We start from the raw sequence: 27,234 nt of genomic DNA on the forward strand, positions 1-27,234 counted from the left end.
CATGCACAATTCTGATACAGAATACAGTATGTTCACAATGGCATGGCTAAATTAAACCAATTAACATGTTATATCACACATATTCATCATTTTTGTTTTGAGAACACTTAAAGTATACTATCTCACAACTTTTAAAATATAGCATATTGTTATCAACCATATTTATCATGCTCTCAGTAGACCTCAAGACTTCAGAGAGTCCATGCCTCTTGTCCAACTGCAGTTTTATATCCTTAAACCAATCGTTTCCCCATTGTTAAAAGACCCACATTGAAGCCTAATAGCCACAATTCTGCTCTCTGTTCCCATAAGTTCATCATTTCTAGGTTGCACATAAAATTGAAATTGTGTGGCATTTGTCTTCCAGTGTGTCACTTCTTTTTTTTTTTTTTTGGCAACCATATAACTTTACTACTTACTAAAGATGAAATCAAATTTGCATTAACAGGTGAGCACTCACTGAAACACCTTGGATTCATTACATATTTGAGTTTCAATTAGTATAAAGAGCAATAATGGCAATATATTATGCATCAATAGCAGCAACAGCTTTTCCAGGTTCTGTAGTCCTTTGAGCAAAATTGTAGAGACATCCAGCACACTCCATTAAAAAAAAACAAACAAAAAAAAAACCACAAACAAACAAACAAACAAACAACAAAAAAGTAAAAAACAAAATCCCAGAAAACAGCACATTTCTGTTACTCTTGTGGTACTTGACACCATTTTTTTCTTTTAAATTAGTTTCTCAGTCATCATCTGGAAGGAAACCATTCTGAGCAACATCATTAAAACAGCTCTGATAAAGCATGGTCACTACTATGTATCATAAAGCAGGTCCACATATGAGTGAGTACATATCATGTTTGTCTTTTTGTGATTGGGTTACACCTTGCTCAGAATGGTTTCTTCGAGTTCCATCCATGTTCCTGCAAATTTCAAGATTCCATGGTTTTTTTCTGCTGAGTAGTACTCCATTGCGTAAATGTACCACAATTTCTCTATCCATTCTTCGGTTGAGGGGCATCTAGGCTGCTTCCAGTTTCTGGCTAGTACAAATAATGCTGCTATGAACATGGTTGAACATATGTCCTTGTTGTATGAATGTGCTTCTTTTGGGTATATGCCTAGGAGTGGAATTGCTGATCTTGTGGTAGACTCATTCCCATTTTCTTGAGGAGCCATACTGATTTCCACAGTGGCTGTACAAGTTGGCACTCCCTCCAGCAGTGGAGGAGTGTTCCTCTTTCTCCGCATCCTCTCCAGCATAAACTGTCATTGGTATTTTTGATTTTAGCCATTCTGACAGGAGTAAGATGGTATCTCAGAGTTGTTTTGATTTGCATTTCCCTGATGACTAAAGATGTCGAACACTTGTAGACTATCAACTTTTAAAAAACTTATTGACTGCTCTTAACCATATTATCACTATTTCCACTTAAAACTAAATATTCTAATCTTTATTATTTCACTCATGATAGTACTGGAAGACCATCCTTCTTAGGGATGATCCTGAGAAAGACAACAGGGACTATTTAATGAAACTATATATAGATTATAATTATAATGCCTGTTTGTCCTAGTTCTTAAGATGTTGAAATAGGATGGTCATGAATTCAAGGCCAGCCTGGACTATACAGTGAGTTAAAATCCAACAAGCCAAACAACACAAAAGTCTTAGAATTACTATTTCTGTGATGAAACACCATAACCAAAAGGAAGTTGGGGTGGAGATGGTTTATGTAGTGTCCATATACCAAGTTGCAGTCCACTGAAGGAATCCTAGGCAGGAACTCAAACCCCACAGGAACGTGGAGGTAGGAGCTGACATATAGACTGTGGAGGAGTGATGCTTACTGCTTTGCTCAGCCTGCCTTCTTACAGAACCTAGGATGACCTGTCCAGGGATGGCACCTAATGGGCTAGGCCCTTCCACATCAATCACTAATTAAGAAAATGCCCTACAGGCTTGCCCACAGTCTCTCTCTCTCTCTCTCTCTCTCTCTCTCTCTCTCTCTCTCTCTCTCTCTCTCTCTCTCTCATCAGACTCAGATCAGCAATGCACATACATGATTTTTGTTTGTTTGTTTGTTTTTTGGTTTTTCAAGACAGGGTTTCTCTGTATTGCTTTGGAGTCTGTCCTGGAACTTGCTGGCCTCGAACTCACAGAGATCCACCTGCCTCTGCTTCCCAAGTGCTGGGATTAAAGGCGTGCGCCACCAACCCCAGCATTGCCCACAATCTCTTATGGAGGCATTTTCTCAACTGAAGTTTGCTCCTCACAGATGACTATTGCTTTTGCCAAGTGATGTAAAACCAGTGAGCACAATATAGGACACCATGTCTCAAATAAGTACATATAAATAAATACTGCCAAACCCCAATGTTTCTATGGAGTGATAGATACAAATGTCGTATATTCTGAATATGTAGACTGTATTTTTAAAATGCAGGTGGCGCACGCCTTTAATCCCAGCACTCGGGAGGCAAAGGCAGGCGGATCTCTGTGAGTTCGAGGCCATCCTGGTCTCCAGAGCTAGTGCCAGGATAGGCTCCAAAGCTACACAGAGAAACCCTGTCTCGAAAAACCAAAAATAAATAAATAAATAAATAAAAATAAAATGCAGGTATTTCTAAATTTAGAACTTCAATGCAGTCCTTATGAAAATAACAAATTTAGAATTCTGTTAATCTTCAGTGCATCTAAAGATATAAATAGCCAGTAATTGCTAGCATGACAATGAGGAGGACATTTTCTTCTCAACCTTTAATGTCAAATAATTTCATGTACCTAAAAATGTGTATTGCAGTCCATAAACTCATAAGGTGCAAGCCTCCAAAGCCACCAAGAAACCCTGTCTCGAAAAACCAAAAAAAAAAAAAAAAAAAAAAAAAAAAGTGAAGTAAAACTTCTTGCTACTAATAGTTTTTGTTTGTTCCATTATATTTCTCTAGTTTTTCTACATGGCATATACATAATATGATTTTATGTGGATTCTAATAGCTATTATTAAACAATTTACATTTATTTATTTGTGTGTGGGGGGGGGAGCAGAATTTTGCACATGAGTGCAGTGCCTATAGAATCCAGAAGAGGCCATTAGATGCCCTGGAGTTACAGTCATTTGTAAACTGCCCGATCGATAAGGGTGCTGGAAACATACTCTTAACCACTAAGTTCTAGGTGCCCTTTTTATTCTCCTCATTTAATGTTGTCATGATTTTAAATAGCCAAAAATCATGTGTGTGACTCATTCAGAATGGACAGCTTTTGGTGCCTGAAACAGCTTGGTGAATAAGGAAAGGGTTAGTGGAGTCTGATGTGGCTTGAGAATTGCAAGGCAAGCACAAGACGCTCCTCTTGGCTTTGAGCCAGGTACCAAAACCTTCAGTTGATTCCTGTGTCCAGACACTAGCTTAAAGGAAAGTGTAGTGGGCTTGGAAGCATGCTTTGGCTGTTGGCTGGAATAGCTAGCTGTGAGAGGAGCTTCCTCAGATGTGAGGGCCTGAGGGAGTTCTCCGAGTACATGCATTTTCACACATCTGCACCCGGCCAGGCCCCAGTGTGAGCATTAGTACTCAGGAATGCAGTGTGGACCAGGATGAGCGCCACAGGATCTTGGCAGGTCAGGACAAACATTATCTTGCTCCCATATGTTTTTTGTAGTTGCTTAAAAGGGAAACCATACCCATTTCCTTAGACTGACATGCTGAATTTGCCCACATACTCCAAAACCACTCTCAGTGAGAATAGATTTCAGAACACATATATGACACTCATGTACGGTATCTTTCGTCAGTACTGCAGTGCAGGCCGGTGGCAGTTGGAGATCTCAAGCAGTTTGTTTTATGTTTAAATGGCCTTTCCTTGCAAATCTGGCCTGGCAGATGACGACTATGAAAGATGGCATGTTCTGAGCCAGCCTTTCTGCTTTTTCTCCTCAGCGCCTCCTGAAGTACAGAATGAACAGGCAGCTTCCCAGTTGATGGTGTCCTCCAGGTGGGCACACCTCAGCATTTTTGTTGTATCTGCTATTGATCCCACGTATGCAGTGTGAAAACTGCTAGGATACCCCTGTGAGGCCGAAAAGCTCCCTGTTTCCTAAGTAATGGCGTAGGGATAAGAAGATCGTATCTGTTTTTTATCACTCTTGAGCAAACCCAGTTCTTTACACAGGGGGCCTGACATACAGTGGGCACTCATTAAATGTCGACTGACCCTTTTTCTCAGTCACCTCATTCTTTAGTCCCTGGTCCCTCTAGAGAATGATGCGTCACCTACCCAGTAGTTTGGTTTCTTCCTCGGCACGTTTATTATTAGAAGCTAAATAAAGAAACAGCACCTGTGTCAGCAACTTATGGGGCCATGTTTCAAGGGTAGCATTTTGGTTGGTTGTCACCGACATAGAGGCTTACAGAGCTGCTCTGCTGCACACCCTGTCCCAGTCCAGGGAGTCATCTCTAATCACTCTGTTTGCAGGTTGTATGGATGGATGTGGTGGTGTCACATGTGTGTGAAAATCTGTACAAGTAGTTTTCAGTCTGTCAGATGTAACTGAAAACTTGTATCAGGGAATGTATCCCTCCCTCACACATCCACACATTCAGTCTGGAGCAAAGTCAAATATCTTTACCATCATTTCCTTTACATTGTTTTGTGTTTGTTATTTAACACCAGTGGTTTCCTATTGGATTATTTAGATAGCAAAGTCATTTCTCAGGGCATAAGACCTGGGATTTTGTTCCACAAGTTGAAACAATTATAATTATTATTATTTCATTATTAGTTTAATAATTAAACAACGGTTGGTCTTGGGTTCTTTGCCCTGCCATGTTTAACCACCAGGGTCATATAGCTTTCCTTGGTCTGAATTTATCAGTCTAGAAAAGGAGTGATTATAATCTAACAACACACCTTTCTTAGTTTGTTAATGTCATCCTGTTTAGAGTGTTACTCTGAAGTTCTTGACCATCCATGAAGATCTTTGCCTTTGTATCTCAGTTATTTGTATCCCACGATGTGTTACCATTGGGGCATGAGCTTTTATAGGCCATCGTGTATTTGGGGTTGGGAGTATAATGGAGTGGAAAATTATCTTGATTTTTCTTGATGCTTTTTGTTTTTGTTTTTGTTTTTATCTAGTTTTCCTTAGTGAAAACTTAGATGAAGATGTCTTCATTTTTAAAACATGGGTGATTTTTAATCCTTTGAACAACATGGTTATAGTCCCTTTTCTGTATGTTGCTCAGTGTCACTGGTCTGCCTGCCAAATGATCCCAGGTGTGGGATTGCAGCAGGTAATTTCCTCAACAGTGAGGTACAGATGCTTTTCTGTGTTAGAAGATGCTATCGGCTCACCTGGCCTCCAAGTGACAGAGAATCCTTTGTTTATTCATTTAGTAGGCAGATTAACCCTAATGAATATTGGCTTCCTGGAAATAGATACAGGTGACAATAGCAGATCCAGGAGTGGAGAAAAGGAAGACAAATTCCCTTTTCTTTCTTCACTTGTAAATAATGATGGCTTTCAAGGGAGAATGTCTTCAATGAGGAAGGAATGCAAAATATTTGAACTAAAAATGTAGATTTAAGTAATTAGCTTCCAGGTCTTAGTTCTTTCTACGTAGATGTATATTCTTTTCAGAGTTGAAGACTTTCTGATATTGGAAAACAACTTGAAAGTTTTACGTTTTCATTACTTTTTCTCCCTAAGATACTTCGTGGTGTTTTCCCAGGTTGGCCTCAAATGTTTTACATTTAAATGAAAATACTCAAACACTTTGTGCCCCTGTAGGCAGAACTATTCTGCTGAGCAGGAAAGTTCATCCCTAACCGTTCTTGTATCCAGGTATTTTTGTGAATTAGAGATGAGTAGCTTCCAGCATGTATACTGCCTCGGTTGTGTTAATCTGTTTTCTCAGAAGCAAGGATGAAGCTAATATAGACATCAGAAGATTATTCATGGAGGTACACTTGGAGTTCACTCAGCTGTTTGAAAGCTCTGCTTTGTTGTAGCCCTTAGTGATTTTTGCAGAAGTCATTCTTATCATGCAGCTTCATGGATATTTGATGTAATTCTCAGTAACATCTGATGAAACGCCGTGTTTGCAAATGCAGCTCTGAAATTTTGCTGGTGAAGGATGGCGCTTTACAGCATTTTTCTGTGAATGGTTTGGGAGATGCATTATTCCCAAGGCAGGAATGTACAGGCACAGATGTAAAAATCTCCTTATGCTCAACCAAACCTTTCCAGATCTTACAGCTATGATTTATTCTGTGCTCTCCAAAGACTTCCAGAATGTTCTCTTTTACATAACTTTATCCATGGAAGGAAAAGTTACAATTCTTGCCCTCCCCATGCTACATGCTGGAAATGTGGATGCCTGCTATAATTGACAGTAAAATCTCTAGAATTTCAAGGAAGAAGTGGAAAAACAGAGTTCAGCTTTGTGTGAAGGTTTAAAATTTATGATTTCTCCTAGTTATAGGGGTTAAGATTCTGCTTGACTGGTGTTGTGGAGAAATCTGTATATTGTGAGATATGTATGGAGTGGAGGCAGTAATAAATTCTGAATGAATCTTTTGGTTTTTACTTAAGATTACTTTATCCTTAAAACTAATGTTTCCATAACCTCTGACCAAATACAGAAGATCCAACATACTTCCAAGGGTGAAATTTTTCCTTGCCTGTTGCGAGCAGCTTAACTCATTCCAGTTGTGTAGGTGACTGCCTTGCATGCGGGTGCCTCAAAACTGTAATCACAGACTGCAGACTATCACAGGGCCAAGACACAATTCTTTAATGAATCCTCAGTATTATTTACCTTCTGAGGTACCGAGGGGGAGAAAAAGAAAGGAAAGTGATTGTGTCCTCTCATCTTCATGTAAACCACTGCCTTATATTAAATGGCTCCCCCCTCCCCTTTTTAGTGAAAAACTGAAGGACAACAGTCATTATACGATTTTGTATTTTAAGTATTTTCATAATCCAACATAAATTGGCCCACCCAAGGATTATGTCTGTCTTGTAAGATGTGTTTATATAGTCATTGGGTGAAAGATTGCAGAAGTTGAACCACTGGTTTTGAAAGTTGAGCCAGACCAGGGAAAATCAGGATACAATTTGGCACTTACGGAGACGAAATGATTTCCTTTTTAGCTGTTGATTTCTACTGGGAAATGTATCCTTGGCCTGAAAATTGCATCCGGAAAAATGTTTATGTAGCGTTTTTCAAGTGCCTGATTATTCTCCTAACCTTTAGCATGCACTGTGTCTAATTTTGGTCTCTTAACTCTTTCAGGACTAGGGCTTTTCCTTTGTGGGAAGCAGCAGTGCAAATTCATTTTACCACTTTGGACATAGCAGCATGTTACTCACATGGTACCAAGATCTTCAGATGTGTCAAGATTCTGGGCAGTTTTCCCAAGCAGACAGTAAAACACCGTTTGTCCTCCTTTATCACAGGCACTTAGGTTTTATATTGTGGCAGGCCTTATGAGAGTAGGTCAGTCTGCCTGAACAGCCACATCTCTTACTCTTCCCCTAGCTAATCATCACACAGGAGGTAGAAGTTCCTTGTCATTTTCATGGGTGATATTTGATCCCCGTTGTTTTGACAAAGTTCACTACTTGCTACATTTTTCTCCCTTGAACATTTAGTGACCTTTCTGGCTAAGCTTTTGCTAAATAATGTCTATTTTTGGTTGTATCTCTATGCAAGGACCTGGGTTGATGAAGGATTTAGCATTGAATTACCTCAGATGACCATGGCAGGGTGGCCTCGGTGATCCTCTCTGTTCATAGTTCCTGCTCCAGTAGTAGTAGGCAATGAATGGGCTGCCAACTACATTTTCTATGTGTCATTCATTCCTCAATTGCCCTGGCCCCATTATCCTATCATGATATATCATATCGTGCCATTATCATGAACAGCATAACATATAGAAAGGGAGACAGGGGACTGGGCTGTCATGGGGATTGGGAGACCTAAGTGTCTGACATGCCCAAAGATGAAAATGAACAAGAGTTACCATAGTGAGAGTAGGCTGGTCCCTACTCTGACATCTACCAGTGTACTGCTCAAAACATTTGAGATACTGGAGCACTTGGGGGTTTTGATTGGGAGTATTTAATCAGTTACAGTCTCCATGTACATTCCAGAAAGTAAGGAACTTCTGAGCTCCAGCATTTCAGATGGGGACTGTTTAAGCTGACATGCCCACCAGTACTTGCTTACGTGTCCTTTCCTCCTTCCCTTTCTCCTTCCCTCCCTTCTCTCCCTCTCCTTCACTCACATTTCCATTCCTTTCTCTTTTTGCTTTATTGTAAAAGAGAAGAGACTAAAAATGAGAAGAATTGGGTTGAAAACTACACATTCACATACAACCTCTTGCTATCTGGAAAGGATGACTTATGAAGCACACTCCTGAAAATCTGCCTGTGCCCAGGGGAAGTCCTTCTGGTAGATAGCCCTTTGAAGGGAAAATCTGCACTGCATTTGTGTGCCTTTGGAGAAGATATCCCACAGAGAAACGCCACAATTCCCACTGAGCTTGGAAAATGTGATTAAGGAATTTGAATGTAATTACCCCAAGTTTGGCTTTTCTTTTAAAGAACTCATTCATTTTAGAGATTCCTTGATAGTGTAAATCTGACAACTAAATCCGTTTTTCTTTTGGAAGCCTTCCACTAGTAGAAGCATGAGTCAAGGATGAGTCCATAGAAGCAGCACTACAGGAGGATGGCCTGAGCAGGGCCTGCTTTGAACTCACTCAGATTTTATCCATGACTAAAAATGGGGAGTTGGGGTTAGTGGGTGCACAGAGCCTCATTCAGGCCCCTGGCTTGACTTGGTTAATGCAAATACTGAAATGAAGAGGGTGTGAAGGCACCAGTAGACAGAAGGCACCAAATTATGTCACATCCATTGCCACATACAGCCATACACTTGGAAAGGTATCTGTATTTCAGAGGCAACTGTGATAAGTGATGGACAAACCCTACTTGTTCTTACTTGTCCTGAGTCACTTGACGGCCATAGAAAGGCCCCAACACTTGAAGAAATGATGTAGAAGAAGAGCCAGTCAGCAAGCCTGCAGAGTCTGTGGCAGACCCTCTCAGCTCCTTTGTGTTGCCTCTGCACCATCATGCCAAACATCTGGAAAGTGGTGCATTTGCAGTCTCCTCCCCGCAGAATTGCACATTTACATCATTGTGCTAGCTGCTACATTTCTTTCCTTCTTTTTTTTACCCAGGAGGGAAAAAGGGGCAACTTTTGGTCTGTCACAAGGTCAAGTGATGATTAGTGATTCCATCTCCCCTAAACACATGGCTTGCCCGGGAAAGCTAAGTCAGTTTCCAAAAATTTGGTAACCATTAGAGTGCTTCCTAAGTCACTTCCTGATGTCAGGCCCAGGGTGGAGAGGGGAACGGGGCTATATTGAGTGCTTGCTGGTCCAGCGAATGGATTTGGGTTGGCAGCTGATTGAGCCAAGGAAACACTCACGCTAGTACAGAGCTAGACAGGAAGCACTTTTGCAAGTGCCGTTTTGATAGAGGATCATGAGATCAGGCAAATAGCTGTGACCTTTCTGTGTTGCTTGCCTAGGTCGTGTGGCACTGTGCTGGAGACCTGGAGGTAGAAAAGAAGAATGGAGATGAAAGCAACTGGAAGGCATTTAGCAGCAGTGTTAAAAATTACAAATTTCTCTGAAGTAGAGGACGATAACAAATGATTTATTTGTTGTTCGCTGTTCAACATTCTAAGGCCACAATTCATTCTCCTTTTACATTCTTAACTTGGTTGCTAACCTGGAAAACAAGAGCAAACCCCATCTATGCTAACCACCTTTTTATAGCTCTCAGAAGAGTGCTCTTCCAAGGAAAATGTCGAATTGAGCAAAGGTTGTAGTTTTGGAATATGGACATTTTATAATAATCAATTTTGACAACTTGGCCTGGCTGCCATGTGTCTCCCAGTCCTGTTGGTGGGTGGGTATTTGTCAAGAATCAGAGTATGTCTGAGTCAGGCTGCTTTATAGCAGCCAGATTGGATTTTGAAGTTGTAGGGCTTTCGACATCTCTGGAGCCCTCTGGAAGCATAGAGGGGGACAGTGCTTTTCATGGGGTCCTCCTGAAGAAGAGTTCCCTGCCCACCTTACATTTGCCCATGAAATTTTTTTTTATGTCTTTCCTTTTCCGTATTTTAGAAATGCCTATTTGATTTATTTCAGTCTCTCTGAAGGAGAGGGGTCTGTAGGAGCCAAACTTAACCATTGTACACAGCCAATGATTCAGTTGTGTAAGGCTGAAATGCAGACTTGAAATGAAAAAGACTATTTGTATATGCTCATAAGAGGAAGTGTGGCTTTGCTCTAGACCAGCAATTCCTCTTGTTGGTTTTGATCATAGAGGTGATGCCATATTCCACAGCCTTATCACCCAGACAGCTGGCATTTCCAAGGAGGAGCTTATGGGGTGCCATCCCATGGCATCTGCCCAGTCTTTGCCATACACTTGCAAGACAACGAAGGACCACCTTCACCTTCACCAAGTTTATGTGACCAACTTTAATTTAGTGTAACACGTATATGTAAAGCTCATTCAAATGCTTATCAATACTTAATCACCATCACACAAGTATTTGAATTCTGACTCCCAGGGCTCCTTAAGAATCCAGCAAACAAAATACCTTCCCAGATAATTATGAGAAACTATTCACTACAATTTTCCTGTCATCTTTAACTCTCTTATATCCAAAAGAATAATCAATTCAACCCTTAGACCTCATTCATCAGAATGACCACACAACTGATTCTTAATTACTTTTTGCCTGGAGCACTGCAGAAGTATCCCGATTGGTCTCACAGCCATTAGTCTCTGTAATCCTGCTGCTGTCCCCGGTTTATCATGTAGAACCAAAAGGAACTTCTAGCCTTGATATAGCTTTTACCACGTCACTCCTGCCCTCAAGGACCTTTGCCTTTGGACTGTGTTAAAGCTGGACATTCAGATGTTGTGAATGGAGATGGAACTGGTACTTGCCTTACACTCCTCCCTAAGCAGCCTGTAATCATCAGGAAATGTTTCTCCTAAGATCTTTTGAGTTTTTTATCCCAGAATCATGACACATGCCAAAGGAGAATACAGGGGCCAGTTGTTTGATGTAGGTTAGAAAGTGAGCTTTGCTTTCATGTCTTCCAGGTCTTAGCTGTGTGTGTATTGTAGCATCTTCAGTAAAATTGGAATGACACAAATATTCATGTCTCTGAACCACACGTGACTGCCTTGGAATGGTGTTCCTCCGTGTAAAGGACAAGATCCATGTGGGCCACGCTGTGTGGGAGATGGCATCGCCATGAAACTTTACAAACATAACGTTGTGGGATGCAGTGGAGTCAGAACAACAGTAACCCTTGGGTCCTGGGCAGGTGACTCATAAACAGTAGGTGTTTGGCTTTAGGCTACTGTGATGTCTTTCAATAGCTTATCCCACAGGGAGTTAGACTAAAAATGTTTTAAATTTCAGCAAAATTATTCTCAAATTTGTATCAATATACTATTTGTTTGCAATATACAAAAGTCCAATTCAATGTAAAATATTTAAAACTAGTAGTTGCTTTTTAAAAGGAGATTCAATAATCTACCTTTTATCTTATCATATCTATATCCTCCATTTTTTTCTTTTCAGAGGAGATTCAATAATCTACCCTTTTTATCTTATCATAGCTGTATTCTTTTCTTTTGAAAAAAACCTTGAATATAAGCTGGGCATTTGTGGCACACTCCTTTAATCCCAGCACTCGGGAGGCAGAGGCAGGTGGATTTATATGAGTCTACAAGAGCTAGTTCCAGGACAGCCTCCAAAGCCACAGAGAAACCCTGTCTCGGAAGAAGAAAACAAAAGTGTTTTAAATTTCACAGTAGTGAAGTTGACATCTATTTTGGAAGTCATTGACTCAACTTTTAGCTTTCTTATTTTTATAATGCCCATCTCAGATGATTCCATAGTAGAACTTTTCTCCCAGTATCATAGAAGGACTTGCTATAATATTTTTCTTTAAAAAAAAAAAATAAAGGAAGGAAGTTAGTTTACTTTTTTGTAGTGCTCTAGCCATTAAGAAACTCAGAAAAAAAAAAAAAAGTCTTCATCCAGCTTTTGACCCCTGTATGAGATCTGAGGTTGTGTTTATGGAGCATAGATTCTAAGGGTCTAATGCAGTGGTTCTCTTATATCAGATACTTCATTATGATTCATAGCAGTAGCAAAATTACAGTTATGAAATAATTTTATGGTTGGGGTCACCACGCCACAAGGAACTTTATTAAAGGGTCAAAGCATTAGGAAGGTTGAGAACCTCTGATCTATAGGAAACTGCCACTAGTCAGCTCAGTTGGTTTGTTTAAAGACGTAATAAATAATCTTTAACCAATTATATTTAACTTAGGTTATTTCTGAGATATTTTCCAATGAAGATAATACTATGTCTTTATAATGGATTTGATGCTGATTTCACTGAAGTAAATTGCATACTAGAAGGTTCTTAACTTGGAATGTTTTTTTTTAATATTTTTTTTCTATTTTATGAGCATTAGTGTTTTACCTGCATATCTGTCTGTATGAGGGTGTTGGATCCTCTGAAACTGGAGTTACAAACAGTTATGAGCTGCCATGTGGGTGCTGAGAATTGAACCCAGGTCCTCTGGAAGAACAGCCAGTGCCCTTAACCACTAAGCTATCTCTCTAGGACACAAAATGGTTTATTTCTTAATGACATCCCTGAATACAGGTGAGGCATAGGCTTTGATGGTATTAATTTAATTTAACTGACGCTCCTCTCTCTTGGATCTACCAAATTTTGATTTAGGTGTGAAATTATTGAGGCTATGAATTGCAATTCATTAAATAAATTTGTGATCATTTTGTAGTTAAAATGAAATGAAATTCCAAACTTTTGAAATTAAGTCCGGCCAATTTGTTTTTGCCATTTTAAAATAAATCCTTTGCCTTGGCATCCCGTTGCCCACACACTGACTTTTTTCTGCACAGAGGCCTTCTTTCTCTAGGCCTGTGGGCCTCGGGGCCCTTCCAGCCATAGCGGTAGTGGGCACTTGTCTGTTTTTCTTTCCCTTAGAGTGCTGACTAGCGACTTGCGGTGTGGATTCTGATTTATCGCAGACCAGAGCTGCCCCTCGGGGGCTGAGCAGAAACACTCATGAAGGAACCCTGATTAAAAAGAGTGGTAATGAAGACAAATGTTTCAGAGGGAGTTGAGAGAAAACCAGTCCTTGGCCTTCCCCATGGCTCCTCTGAGCTTTTGAAAAGGAGGAGGTGGGAGCCAAAGGAAATACTTCTTCTTTGTTGTTTATTTCTCATGGCGATGGAGAGGGTTTCCTTCCCTCCCGGGTGTTCCAATTCTCACTTGTTAACTGCTTTTCATGCAGGGCTGCAATTAACCCCTGGCAGATGCCTTGCCATGCCCCTTCCAAGCCACTCCATTCCCAAAGAAGCTTTTAATGCTTTGACCTATAACCATTTTAAAATTCTTTAGACTTGACACTTTCGCCTACTTTCTCAGATCATTAAATCACACTTCTGTTTTTATTTTTTTTTCCTAGTGATTTTTACTAAATCTGATGGTAGGTGGCCATAATCACCTTCCCTTCTTAGTATTTTTACGAGAGAATGCTGACAGAAAAATAAATAAATAAATAAAAGAAAGAAAGAAATCAATTCTCATTCACTTGGTAATTTTCATCATGACTAGATCAAAGTTTCGTTGGTACTGGTATGCCCATAACTAATGAGACTATTCCACAGTTACTTGAGAACACAAGTGGGGACTTGGCAGATAAGTTTCATTTCTTGAACTTGGCCTTTCTCATAAATCAGTAATTTCATATCTGTAGGTGGGTGACCCCTACCTACTGCACTCACTGAGTGCACCCTAAATTCCGTTTTTTTTTTTTTTTTTTTTTAACAATGTTCTCTAGCACTGGGATAAATGGCCAGACCAATGCTAATATAGATTAAATGTGCTAAATTTACACAGTGAATCTGAAAGTTTCATTGAATGGTCAGAATATTACCTCCAGCTACACTTGGGGAAGAGAGGCTGTGCCTTGGAGGCCTGGCAGTACTCTCAGGAGAAAGATGAAAGTATAGGTATGTATGTGCTTTTGTGAACTCTGTTACAGAGGCCACCCCACCCATTCCCTGTGAGGAGAAGTTGTCTACCACATACAGGAAAGTGCCCACCCTGGTCTCAGACCTGACATTTTAAAGGATTTGAGTTTCAGAGCAAGCAGTAGTTCTGATCTTTCACAGAGAAAGTCTCCAGTCAGATATCCAAAGCTCAGATAAACTGTAAATCTAATCTAGTCAGACAAGCTCACCAAGAGTCTTCAGTATGAGAGATGCTCTGGAAGTAGGCCTGAGGCCCTCTTTCTCAATCAAAACAAACAAACAAACAAAGGCCCAGAACAACAATATTAAGTAACATTTGTCACACATAAGAAAGTGTTTGACATGTCCCCATTTTCACAACCAGCAGAGATTAAAAGTTGAAGAAGACACACTGAGAGGGGTGGGGACAGACCTTTCAGGTTCATGTGGTTTCCTGCTGAGGTAGGGCCTGTCTTCAGGATTAAAGTCTCCCCAAGTACAAAGGCCAGGTCAGCTAGGGTCTGAGTGTAGGCTAAATGATGTCAAGTAGGAGGTCTGGAGGAAAAGTCAAAACTGTGGCTGACTGTTGCCAGCAGATGAAGATTCAGACTGCCAGACTTACAGCCAAGTTTCCAGAATGACTTCAGGAGTAGGCTCCAGGGTAGCAGAATTCCATGCAAATTTGAGACTGTTCACTTAGTTCTCTGCTATGGGGAAGAAAGACTCAGTCGTTTTGTACTAAACCGAATTTCCCCTCAACTACTTCCAGTCTGAAATCCTAGCATATTGTTGTTTGTTTTTCCTGGCTTGGGACAGGCATATTAAGATTTCATGGACGTCCAATCTGTCTTTGAGCGTCTGAGAACTCATAAGAAATCCAGCTAGAAAAGAAAGAAAAGGAAATAGTTTGTTTCCCATCCTCTTGAGCAAATGGGCTGGAAGCGTGCCGTCTGTAATCTCTGTTGCCCTGAAAATGGCTAGAACTTCCAAAAATTATTCTCTTTGTTCCTTATGTACCCTTTAGCACAGTGTGTTGTAGACATAGTTGGCATAGGATTTTCATGATCGTTGGTGTAGTGTTTGAGAGTCTGAAGCATTTAAAGACCACAAGGCATTTGAAATTGAGGGATATATAGAAAAGGGTGAGGAGGAGCAGAATTAGCATAGGTGCTGTATACACATATGCCTTCCAGAAGAAATGGAAGAAATACTACATCAAGATTGGTTAGAACAGGGAGCATGTATCCATTGAAACAAAGGTATGTGTTAAGCACTGTGCTCTGTGTTCTGTGGGCATTCCTTTTTTAATCTCCAATTTATAAATGAAGAATCTGAAGCTCTGAGGAGCTAAGCAATATGCCTCCATAACTACTGTTAAGGCTGATAGAGACAGGACCCAGAACAATACAGACCTGCTTCTAGTGCCCTTGTTTTTTATTTTTTTTTAAGATTTTATTTATTTATTATATACACAACATTCTGCTTCCATGTATGTCTGCACACCAGAAGAGGGCACCAGATCTCATAAGGGATGGTTGTGAGCCACCATATGGTTTCTGGGAATTGAACTCAGGACCTCTGGAAGAGCAGACGGTGCTCTTAACCTCTGAGCCATCTCTCCAGCCCCCTAGTGCCCTTGTTTAAAACAAAAATTTTCTTGTTGCTGTCACATAGTAATGAACGTGTTGGGAAGGAGGTGTGACTTTACAGTACACACACACACACACACACACACACACACACACAGACACACACACGGTGTGAGTCAATCACCATGCCCATCACTGCATTCGTTTATCATCTCTTTGTGTGGGCACCATTCAAAATCCTGTTTACTAGTTTGAAATATTCAATCAACTACTGTCAGCCCCAGGTATCCTATTGTGGTATAGAACATGAGAAGTTATTCCTGGCTATCCAGCCAAGCCATATACTCGTTATCTGCTCTCTCCATCCACCTCCCCCATACTTTCATAAGCAAGCCTTTACCCACCTGTGTTACCTCCTCTATGTATTTGTCAGTTATTTCATTTTTCAGATGAGAATGTTGTAGTGGAGTGATGGCTCAGTACTTATGAGCATGTCCTACTGTTGCCAAGGACCTGAGTTTGTTCCTAGCACCCATGTTAAGCAGCTTACAGTCACCTGTAACTCCAGCTCCTATCTGTCTGGCACCCTATTCCAGCTTCCAAGGGCAACAGCACTGATATGTAATTAAAAAGAAAATGAATCTTTAAAATAAGAATGTCAGACTAGATAATTTCTGAATTTTTTGATTATAGAATTAGAGAGAAGTATGACAAAGATGGGAAAACTGTCATAGGTGGCATATTTTAGAGAAATAAACTGAAATAGTAAATGATAGCTAGCATTGCAGTAATTCTGTATAATAAATTATTTATAATTAAATTTATAAACATCGTATCTAATCCTGGTTTGGGTAGTTTTGTTTGTTTTTTTTTTTTTAAACATCATTGTGCCCCTAAGAAAGGTTATTATCACTAAGGTTACAGGACTCCTGACAAACCCAATCAAGGATCCCAAAGACTGGTGCTGATGTTGTTGTAGATTTCAAATGGCTTTTGTGATAATGGTGTACATTGCTCTTTTTGAGGAATTAAAAATTAGAGTTACAGAGAAACTGGTTTTGAAAGATCCTATATAGGTGATTTTGTACAGGTGAGCCCTCTGCTTTTCTGTGAAACAGCTTCTTTGATACAACTTTTAAAAAGTTAGTGAAATCAGGCCAGGCATGGTATCTCGCATCTGTAATGCAAACACTCCAGAGGCTGAGCAAGGAGTATTAAGTTCAGGGCCACCCTGGGCTTCATAACTAGAGCTTGTTCTTCATAATTTGAATTCATATCATCAGACTCCTACCTTGGAGTAGCTTGGCATCTCTTGAGCCTGATGAAATGAAGCCTGGACAGTGTGATACAGTAAGAGCACCAGGGTCACTAAACAGGTGCTCTGTGCCGTGATTCGCATAGTGACCCTAGAAGGTAGCTGGTGTTCTCTTGACTATAGATGATGATTCTAAATGGTTTCCTATTAGCTGGTGCTTTTTGTCACTTCCCCTAATTCACTTAATTCAAGGACATACTATGTCAGTGCTGGGGAGCTAGTTTAAGGCTGACTTTGCTCCAATAATCAGATCGAATCAATGTCAAGTGTCCACTAATTAACACAAAATTTATATCTGAATTAGGTAAATGTCATTTCACCACAGTGGCCTGAAATAAGTTGTTTTTTTTTTTTGTTTTTTTTTTTGTTGTTGTTGTTTTATTCCAGAGTAGCATACCCCATCTCATTGTAAGTATTACAGTGAAGATAATGACAGGCCATATGCCTCTGTTCATTTGGTCTTCAGCAAGAAATATCTGGGAGATAGCCAGTGCTTCCAGAGTTCTGAGGGCAGATTCACTGCTGTGTTTATTATCTGACCATTGGAGTTGTCACCTTGAAAACCTGTGTATACACTATAGCAGAGGCTGGCAAGATACTGCCACCACTCTACAGGCTAGGAACAGTTTCATTTTTTACAAGGTAGGAAAAACGTCAAATGAGGAAGAGTTTCATGGAAGCTGACAATTCAGTGAGATCAGATTTTAGTGCTGAAGGGTGAAGTTTTGGTGAGAGCAGTCACACAGTTGGCATCCGTGTGCTTTCCATAGCTGCCATTGCCCTTCACTTGCAGAGTTGAGCAGTTATAACAGATACCATATGACCCAGCTCTTGACAAGATGCGCTTGCCAACCCTGAGGTCAGCTCCAAACTTAACGCACAAAGCCTTTTCCTTCCCTTTCCCTTCCTCCCTCTTATAGTAGGAAATTACCAATACGGAGTCAGGTAGAAATATAAGGGTATTTAATAGGGAAAAGCCTTACTTACAGAGCGAACCAGTCAACCGAAACCGAAACGCAATCCCCCTACTCACTCTGACCACGCCCTCACAAGCCCTCAGGTACTCCTATAGCCAGCCCCTAAGAAGGCGTGGCTACAGCTTCCCCTACACCCTCTGTTGCCATTCTGAATAACTTGTACATCGTAGACATGCTCTCTGTATGTCTGTCCATGCCAGCCCTTCCTATATGGCTTCCAATGTTTTTGGCATAAGCATCTTTAACCCTTCTCTGTGTTCTGGCTATAGCTTGTTTTGACTGTGTGCTTCCTCATTGGATACCAAAGAATTTCAAGATTGAAATTCTTTCTCTCTTTAGAACAGGGTTTCTCTGCCTGAGTATGATTGTAGGGTGTTCAGCATCCCTTAGCTTCTGAGTTTTGGGCCAGATCTTACATCCCTAGACATCAATAAATGTCTCCTGGTGTGTAAATTTTTTTCCCATTTGAAAACCACTGATATACAAACCTTCAATATGACCCATGTGAGTGTTAAGTAAATGGTAAATTAGTTTGATATTCAAGTCTTAGGAAATTGGGTAATTCAAACTTGTTGGTCATGTATATATCAATAAAATAAGACTCTTTAAATACCTGCTTTACTTTCATTTCTAGTGGCCTTATTGTGGGTTTTTTTTTTTTTTCTGCAGTCATTGCTAGTCTGTCTGATTATGTCACATACTACCCCTGTGATGTCAGATATACAGTATCTTGCTTATTATTTTAGATGCAAGAAATTGACCTAATTAATGCTTTTTTTGTTTGTTTTTTTTTGTTTGTTTGTTTTGTTTGTTTGTTTTTCGAGACAGGGTTTCTCTGTGTAGCTTTGGAGCCTATCCTGGCACTGGCTCTGGAGACCAGGCTGGCCTTGAACTCATAGAGATCCGCCTGCCTCTGCCTTCTGAGTGCTGGGATTAAAGGCGTGCGCCACCAACACCGGGCTAATTAAGGCTTCTTGTTTGGGGAAAAGCACATAATCCAGAAGATTGCTAATGGGCACACAACTCTTCATCATCTCCCAAGGCTCACAGGACTCAGTGATTCCAGAGCCTGTGTCTGCTTGACCCTTTACAGATTGGCCAGATGCTTGCCATGCAATAAATTTTTAGGTTAAAAATTCATGTACGGCCAGGCATTGGTGGCACACGCCTTTAATCCCAGGCAGAGGCAGGTGGATCTCTGTGAGTTCAAGGCCAGCCTGGTCTACAGAGCAAGTTCCAGGACAGGCTCCAAAGCAATACAGAGAAACCCTGTCTTGAAAAACCAAAAAACAAACAAACAAACAAAAATCATGTATGTACAATGCTGATCTGAGTAACTTGTTATCCCAACTATAGTTAAATGATTTTTGTTCTAAATATGAAATACCGTTTCTTACCAGGACAGCCCTCCACATATTCTGTGTACAGTTCTGTCAGTTGGCTTTCCATCCCTGGAGAAGAATGTCTGAGAAAATCGACATCTAAAAAGAAAGAAAGGCGCTGAGCGTTGGTGGCGCACACCTTTAATCCCAGCACTCAGGAGGCAGAGGCAGGAGGATCTCTGTGAGTTTGAGGCCAGCCTGGTCTCCAGAGCGAGTGCCAGGATAGGCCCCAAAGCTACACAGAGAAACCCTGTCTCGAAAGAGAGAGAGAGAGAGAGAGAGAGAGAGAGAAAAAGAGAGAGAGAGAGAGAGAGAGAGAGAGAGAGAGAGAGAGAGAGAGAGAGAGAGAAAGCGAGAAAGGAAGGCTTACTGGGGGGTTCACAGCTTTGGAAGGTTAGGGCCCCTTTGCTTTGGGTCTGTGGCAAGGCTGGGTATGTTGGCAGGAGCATTTGACAGGACAGACCCACTCATGTCATCTGCAAGGGAACACAAGAGGAAGAGTCCAGAGCTCCAGGATCCCCTGCAGGCACATGTCCACAGGGATGCCCCATAAAATGTGTTGCCGTCTGCTGTAGGTGCTACCACCTCCATGACCTAGCTTTTAGCAAGTGGTCTGTGGGCGCTGTCACCTCCCAAGCTAGAGCAATGAAGGTAGATTCTTTACAGTGGCTTGGGTCTTGATAGTTTGCTTTGAGTCCTCAGGATGGTTTCTCCTGCATGTCTTTATCTGCTGAGGTGGTAGAGAATGAACAGTCTGTTCTGAATCCACATGGAGATCTTACTGTCAGTGCACAAAAATCAAGGAGTCCATGCCAGTATCAGTAGAGCCTGGGGACGGTGGAATGAAGACTTTTATATGACCTCTGCACCGCTAAACTTTGGGGGTGTCAGTGTCTAATGGAACTTTCTGTATGATAGGAGCATTCTGCTGTCTGTGGTATCCTGTGTGACAGTGCCACATAGCTGGTGAGTACTGGAAATGTGGAGCAGATTTATATAATTGTAATTCATTTAAATTTAGCCATAAGCGGCTAATAGCTGTCATATTAGGCAACAAGTGTTCAGATCCCCACTTCAACACAACCATAAGCCTTAGTTGTAGTAACCTGGGAAACAGGTTAGGGTTCAGACACATCCCTGCAGCAGACTGAATAGACTAACCATGCTGAGTATGGGTGGAAAGCATAGAGCTGTCTAGGTATGCAGCACAGATTTGGGCCGTGGTTACATGACTGGGTCTGCTCATGCAGGACATATCTGGGGTCTCTTCGACGTTTGGAGCCTCTTTGAGTGAACTTTGCTTTTACTTGATTGTTAATACAAAGTGATGACCCATTTTGGTGAAAATGTGGTAGGTATAATATATTGTTGGCATAAGAGATGTTTGCTTCATTGAAATTTAGACCACATTACTTGAGCATTTGTTTTTTGGCTCTTGGCACATGTGGTAACTGTGTTTATGCCTTCTATGGGAGACTAGCAGTTTTTCTTATCAGGACTTTCAGAGATTCCCATACCTTGGAGTATACCTTTTCTGCTTATATATACTTTCCCTACAGCAGTGAGTAGAAGCTTTCATAGATGGTGTGCTTTTGTCAGTACTACAAGGGTAAAGAGGAGAAAAGGCCTTTCTGTCAGTCATTGTCAATTTCACCTTTGATAAAACAATTTTGGTATTTATCTTTGAGGTAGGATCCTAGGCTGACTTTGAGCTCAGTGACCCCTGCTGACTCAACCTCCTGAGTGCTAAAATTATAGGTGTTCATCACTTATAGTTATATGGAAACTCATTTTATGCTTTTTTTTTTTTTGAGTGTTAGATTCTCAAGAATAAGGCAATGGTCCTTTTATTTATATTTTCTTACAGGCTAACTTTGTGTAAGTTGCTTGTGCCTCAAGTTCTGGATTATGGATATATTTTTAAACCTAAAGAGCACACATTTTCCCCTTAAAGTGGTAGAGTGTTTGATTCAAATTAAGAAAAAAATCTATGTATAAATCAGGTGTGGTGGCTGATGAAATTATAGAATCCCAGCACTTGGAAGACTGAGTCAGGTGGATTGCTGTGAGTTTAAGATCAGCCAGCACTACATAGAAGACGGTTTAAGAAACAGAGGAGATAGTAAACATAGGGATGGTTTTTACTTTCCCATTTCCTGATTCCTCCCTTCTTTGAGGTAATGTCAGGAGGTTACATGTCTGCAATTTGGCTGAGAAGTTCCCAAATACCATCTTTGTGTTTGTGGGTTTTGTGCTCACACATGTGCCTTTCTGCTTTGGTTTCTCCTTTTCTCAAGAGAGAACTGGCTGTATTCTGAGAGCAAGTAAGGGTGTAGATTTGGGTTAGTGGGGAAGAGCTGGGAGGGGAACTGTAATTAGCATATATTGTATGAACCATATATATTTTCAATTAAAAAGTAATTAAGTGTAAAAGAGAGAGGGAGGATGGCTGCCCCTTTCTATTCTGGACTCATGTCACCTGGACTTTGTCTGTAGCAAGAACCATAGTGTCTACTCTTAATGAAGCTGGTGTAGGGATTACCTTAAGGGAGTCCGTGTGTGGGCAATCATAAAAAGAGGTGTGAAGGCTCTTACTCATGAGCTTTCCTAGTGTATTGCAACCTAGTTCAGTGAGCCACAGAGCCACGATCCTTGCTTTGGGAGGCAACCCAAATGTGAAGAGGGCACAGTGGATGGCAACAGAATCCTAATGACCAGAGAACAGGCTGACAGAGCTCTCTCAGCAAGGGAGGAAAAGGCGATTTCAGCACAGGATCAGAGTTCCTCAGTGGGGTGAGACGGCCACCGAGAGCTAGAATGTGAGGGACAGGGGCTGATGACAGGTACAAATGGAGATTGAAGGAAAGAACTGCTGGCAGGAGCTGCACATGATTTGGGGGAGGGGCAAGGGCCTGCTAGGGAATCTGTGGAGATGGTGGGGCTGGGAGATCCAACTGGGAGGTTATGGCCAGACTGAAACGAAAGTTCTAGAAGAGTTGGCACAAGGAACAAGAGAGGAAGGTTTTGAGGTTAAAAATAACCAGAGCAATTGAGTCACAACTTAAAAAGCCACGTGGACAGTCCTGTTTCCAGTTCTCTTGCTTTCTAACCTTTAGCTATCTCTGTAAGTTGGAATTTTTTTTTAAGGTTCAGTCAGTAGAGATTCTGTATTTTGTGATTTTAAAATTAATAGCTAGGTGGATAATTCTTGGACAAAAATGTACATCCATTCTTTTCATGTGAAACATCTTTGTAACACGGGACACACCACAGGCTGCACAGGCTCGATTGTGCTTGATTTTGCTGTGGCCAGCAGTGGTCCTGGAAGGTGTTAAAGAAGCCCCAGAGAATGTCTCCCTTCACCCTTGGTTCTTTGGAGGGGTAATGGTACCAGCATAAAGCTGGTAGAGACCCGTTGCTAGAGCTGCTTTTCCTTGTCAGGGTTACCGTTTCTCTTTACCCGGGTTCATGTGTGCTCATTGATGGGGCTGATATATTTGGAATTCAGGCATGTCCAACTTGTGGCCTATAGGCCCATGCTTTCTAGGAGAGCTATGAATATGGCCCAGTGTACTTAGAGATGGCTGTACTGGCTAAATTTCTGTAAACTTGACACAAGCTAAAGTCATCAGAGAGGAAGTAGTCTCACTTGAGAGAATATTTTCATAAGATCAGGTTGTGGGCAATCCTGCAGAGCAAATCTTTAATACAGTTCCTCATGGTATGGTGACCAGCAGCCATAAAATTACTTCATTGCTACTTCATAAATGTAATTTTAGTACTGTTATGAACCGTAATGTAAATATCTTATATACAGAATATCTGATATGTGAATTACATGTTGAGGCCATGTATACAGCATTTTCTCAATTAGAGATTGATAGAGGAGGGCCCAGCCCATTGTGGGTGGTGCCATCCCTGGGCTGGTGGTCCTGGCCTCTATAAGAAAGCAAGCTGAACAAGCCATGAGGAGCAATTCAGTAAGCAGCACCCTTCTATTGCCTCTTCATCAGCTGCTGCCTCCAGGTTCCTGTCCTCTGAGTTTCTGTCCTGATACCTAAGTGTAAGCTAAATAAACTCTTTCCTTCCCAACTTGCTTTTTTGTTGTGTGGTTTTATCACAGCAGTAGAAACCCTGAGATGGTAACAATGTCATGTTTTAATGTCAAAAGGTTGAGCACCCTTGAAAATAAGTAAGCATTTAAACTTCATACCTTGAGCACTTCTATTGTCCTTTGGGGGCAGTTGGATACCTTACTATTTTAAACAGCTAAGAAGTAGTTGGATTATCCATGTTCCAGACTTCATTGAACACTTCCTTAAACAGTATATACATAGGTACTTCTTGGTAGTCTTACTAAAGTGAGTCTTCCTACCTCCATTGTCTTTCTTATTTACTCCTTTCCCCCGTCTACATATACTTCCATGATAACATGTTAAATGTCAGACTTACTTGTGCAATTGAAAAAGTACATGCATTACTATGACTATTGGTTATAGGCTTTGTACACATTATCTCATTTAATTCACTTGACCATTTCTCGAGGTAGAGGATTAGGTCCACTGGGTGGGGGGGGGGGAGGCAAAGATTCAGTAAGGATATGTAGTTTGGCTATGAACACAGAGTTAGTCATTGGCAAGGACAAATGTAACCTCAGATATGAATTATTGAAGATGACATCTTGCCTACCATTTGTCTTTGTGTAGCACTAGATGACAAGGCCCTAATTTTTGTAAGGGAGGAGCAAGCACCTGTCACAAGTGGATGTTGGTATTAGAAGACTTTAAGAATGGAAGGATAGGGGCTGGAGAGATAGCTCAGAGGTTAAGAGCACCGTCTGCTCTTCCAGAGGTCCTGAGTTCAATTCCCAGCAACCACATGGTGGCTCACAACCATCTGTTATGAGATCTGGTGCCCTCTTCTGGTGTGCAGATATACATGGAAGCAGAATGTTGTATACATAATAAATAAATAAATAAATAAATAAAATCTTAAAAAAAAAAGAATGGAAGGATAGACATTATCAGGCCTTTCGTTAAATAAAAACCTGGCATATCAGTTAAGTGGGCTCCATTTTAGTAGGTTTGTGTTCCCAGGATTACAAGTTGGTACTAGCCAAAGAGTCTTTAGTTGAAGGGGGAAAAGGGATTTTGGAATGCAGATGAAGGCAGGAAGGGTCGGTCAGGATGGGATAATGTGCTTGGGTGATCTATGGTCTTCTCTGTACTGTATCTGACAGAAATGGATTTGATGACATATGGGATTTGGAGGCTAGGAAGTGGAGGGTGTGGACTTGGCCCAGTGTGACGGCTGTTGGGGTCCTGTGTTGGAGTGTAAGCTTTATCCCTAACTGTAACATGATTAATAAAAACCCAGAGAGAGATATTGGGGTTCAAGCTGAAGATCAGAGAAGCAAAGCAGCCGGCCACTAACTCTTATCTCTACCTCAGGCTGAAAGGGCTATTCTGTCCTCAGTGTGGCTGGAGAATAAATCTCAGAAACTGAATACTGAAGGCCCCACTCCTATCAATTACTTCAGTTTGAACCCCAATATCTGCCTCTGGGTTTTTATTATTCGTGTTACATTATTTCTAACACTGCATTTGTGAACCCTGTCTGTACTGTGTGTGCATTCTTATAGATTCTGCAACAGTATTGTCAGAGCATCTTTTGCTCTTTGCTGGTTACTGTTGGGGAGCTCAGCTTTGTCAGTAGTGATAGTCAGGTAACTATGTCTGGCCCGGATGGCTACAGCACTGTGATGCTTGATCCAATTTGCTGAATTTTAAGTTCTCTTTGGCTTTATTTTTGACTCAAGGCCTTGCTTGCATTGTTCTCCTCAGTAGAAAGATGTGCTTAGTAATTGGAGGCAGCTGCACTTAAGACCCCTCAGCCAGACTGTTATTTCAGCCTTCTCTAGTAGGGTTCTGAACACCAGTTTGACCTTACTTTGAAACATTCTCAAAATACCATACTTTAATATCAATTTATATACTTTTATATTAAGGCAGACCAGGGTCCCAGAGGGGGGAAAATGAAAATCTGACTTCCCATGAATACAGAGTAGAGATGGAGCCTCTAATTTTTGTTCTTTAAAGGTATTCAGGGAAAAAGATTTTGGATAAAGTTTTCCTCTGATCAGAGCAAGGTGTTTGCAAATGCATGCTAAAGTGTAGGTCAGGAAAAGATAAAAAATGTCCCCAGTTGCTGGGGTAAAGATAGAATCCTCAATGTGAAACATCAACTCAGGGCTCCATGGAGTTTTTCTACATATTAAATAATGAATTCCCTTAATTATGCCAATTCTGTAGTAGGCAGTTAACAATCCAATCTTGTTTTTAAAAATGAAAATTCTTTTTTTTTTTAATGTCCCATGGAGTAATAGTCTCCTAGCTCCTTCTCTATATTTTTCTTGTACGACCTACCCCCACCCTGTCCACTGGCCATCTCAGATCTAGTGGAATGTAAAAGGCAGAGAAAATTTAGGAGTGTTGATAGTCTTATTTCCATAGATTGAGGTGTGTCCTGGGTGTGTTCTCAGCATCCCACTCCTCTCTCTGAAGACATGATATCCAGCTAATCCATATAAGGCAAAGATCTCCCCATGTCCTGTGAGCTTCCTGGGGTGTCTAGATCTGTGGCTGATCCTGGGCATTCAGACAGTAAGGCAGACTTGTTTTCTTGTGCTATATATAGGAAGAGCAAGGGTTAGCAAGACATCCCTTTAGGAATTCTACATTTTGGGATTGCAAAATTGTCAGTCCCCAGTAAACAGTTGGGTTTTTTGTTTGTTTTCTTTTGGGGGGGTTGTTGTTGTTGTTTAAAATGTTGGTTCTTTGATCTGTTATTTTTCTGAGGTGTTTGGCTAAATTATTTTATAAAATAAAATCTGTGAAAGTTTGAAATCTGATGATTGCCAAGCCTCAGCAGCTTACAAAACTCATTTAACACAGTATTTTCTGCCTGTTTGTTAAACTATCACCTGTGGCTATTTTAAATAACTTTATTTTCTTGACATTTTCATGTCAGCCTGGCAGTATTTTTACCAGTTGTTGAGGCAGCAAAAACTTAATATTTTCTTAGTAAGTTGATTTACATCAAAGAATTGCTTCATATGGATTAGTTGAAATCCTGATATTGTTATGATTCCAGTCCAGGGTCATTACAGCCTTGACAGTAGTCCCTGGTGACAAAGTGCTCCAAACCTGTTTGGCTCAGCACTGTACACTTTAAAACATAAAAATATGAAAGAGTTTAAATTTTTCCTTCTCTTCCCTTATCAGAAATACTCATTTTAGGCCATAACAACTGTTAGAACAAGATAACAACTCAGGCCAGCTGTCAAGTGTTTACTATTATCAAAACTCTCCCTGGAGGAAGATGCAACTTTGGCTCGCCTCACCGGCAGTAATTTAATTTTTCCTTCATTCTGACTCGGAAATGGCAGCATTTTTCAAAGCTTCCTCCCACTGATGGCTGAAATTTTCCTTGTGAAATGATTTCCACCAGTCTTGCATCTTTCTTGTTTCTGCCGTCCTCACCTTTGCTGATGGTTCTGCAACTCATCACCAGCTATGCAAACTGACAGTTCACATCCTGGGGCAGCAGCAGGGTCTGGCCTGCAGAAGGGAGCAGCCTGACCAAATTTACGCTCACGAGATCTCTTAATTCACAAAAGCATTTGCTCTAGTTCCTGCTCTCTGCTGCAGGGGCTCTAGAGAGAGGTGGGGGCTGGGGAGGACCGTGGGGGGAATGTTGGGAGGGGGAGAGAGGCTCTCTTCACACTCTGCTGAGTACACAGACTT

General features: G+C 40.9%; 1 protein-coding gene across 9 annotated transcripts in view; it reads left to right on the top strand.

The window, feature by feature from the left end:
- The window catches only part of Bcas3 (BCAS3 microtubule associated cell migration factor), a 487,638-nt gene that overhangs the window by 252,499 nt on the left and 207,905 nt on the right, over positions 1 to 27,234 (top strand). Inside the window, exon 24 of one of the 9 annotated variants that reach the window (XM_035447939.1) lies at positions 9,610 to 9,923. The exons of the other annotated variants lie outside the window; for them this stretch is intronic. Within the exon in view, the coding sequence (XP_035303830.1) occupies positions 9,610 to 9,662 (53 nt within the window). The 3' untranslated portion in view covers positions 9,663 to 9,923. Of the gene's footprint in view, positions 1 to 9,609; positions 9,924 to 27,234 lie in introns of those variants that run through there. 9 annotated transcript variants of the gene reach the window in all.

The sequence above is a fragment of the Cricetulus griseus genome, chromosome 7 (genome assembly GCF_003668045.3).
Source record: "Cricetulus griseus strain 17A/GY chromosome 7, alternate assembly CriGri-PICRH-1.0, whole genome shotgun sequence".
Classification (NCBI taxonomy): domain Eukaryota; kingdom Metazoa; phylum Chordata; class Mammalia; order Rodentia; family Cricetidae; genus Cricetulus; species Cricetulus griseus.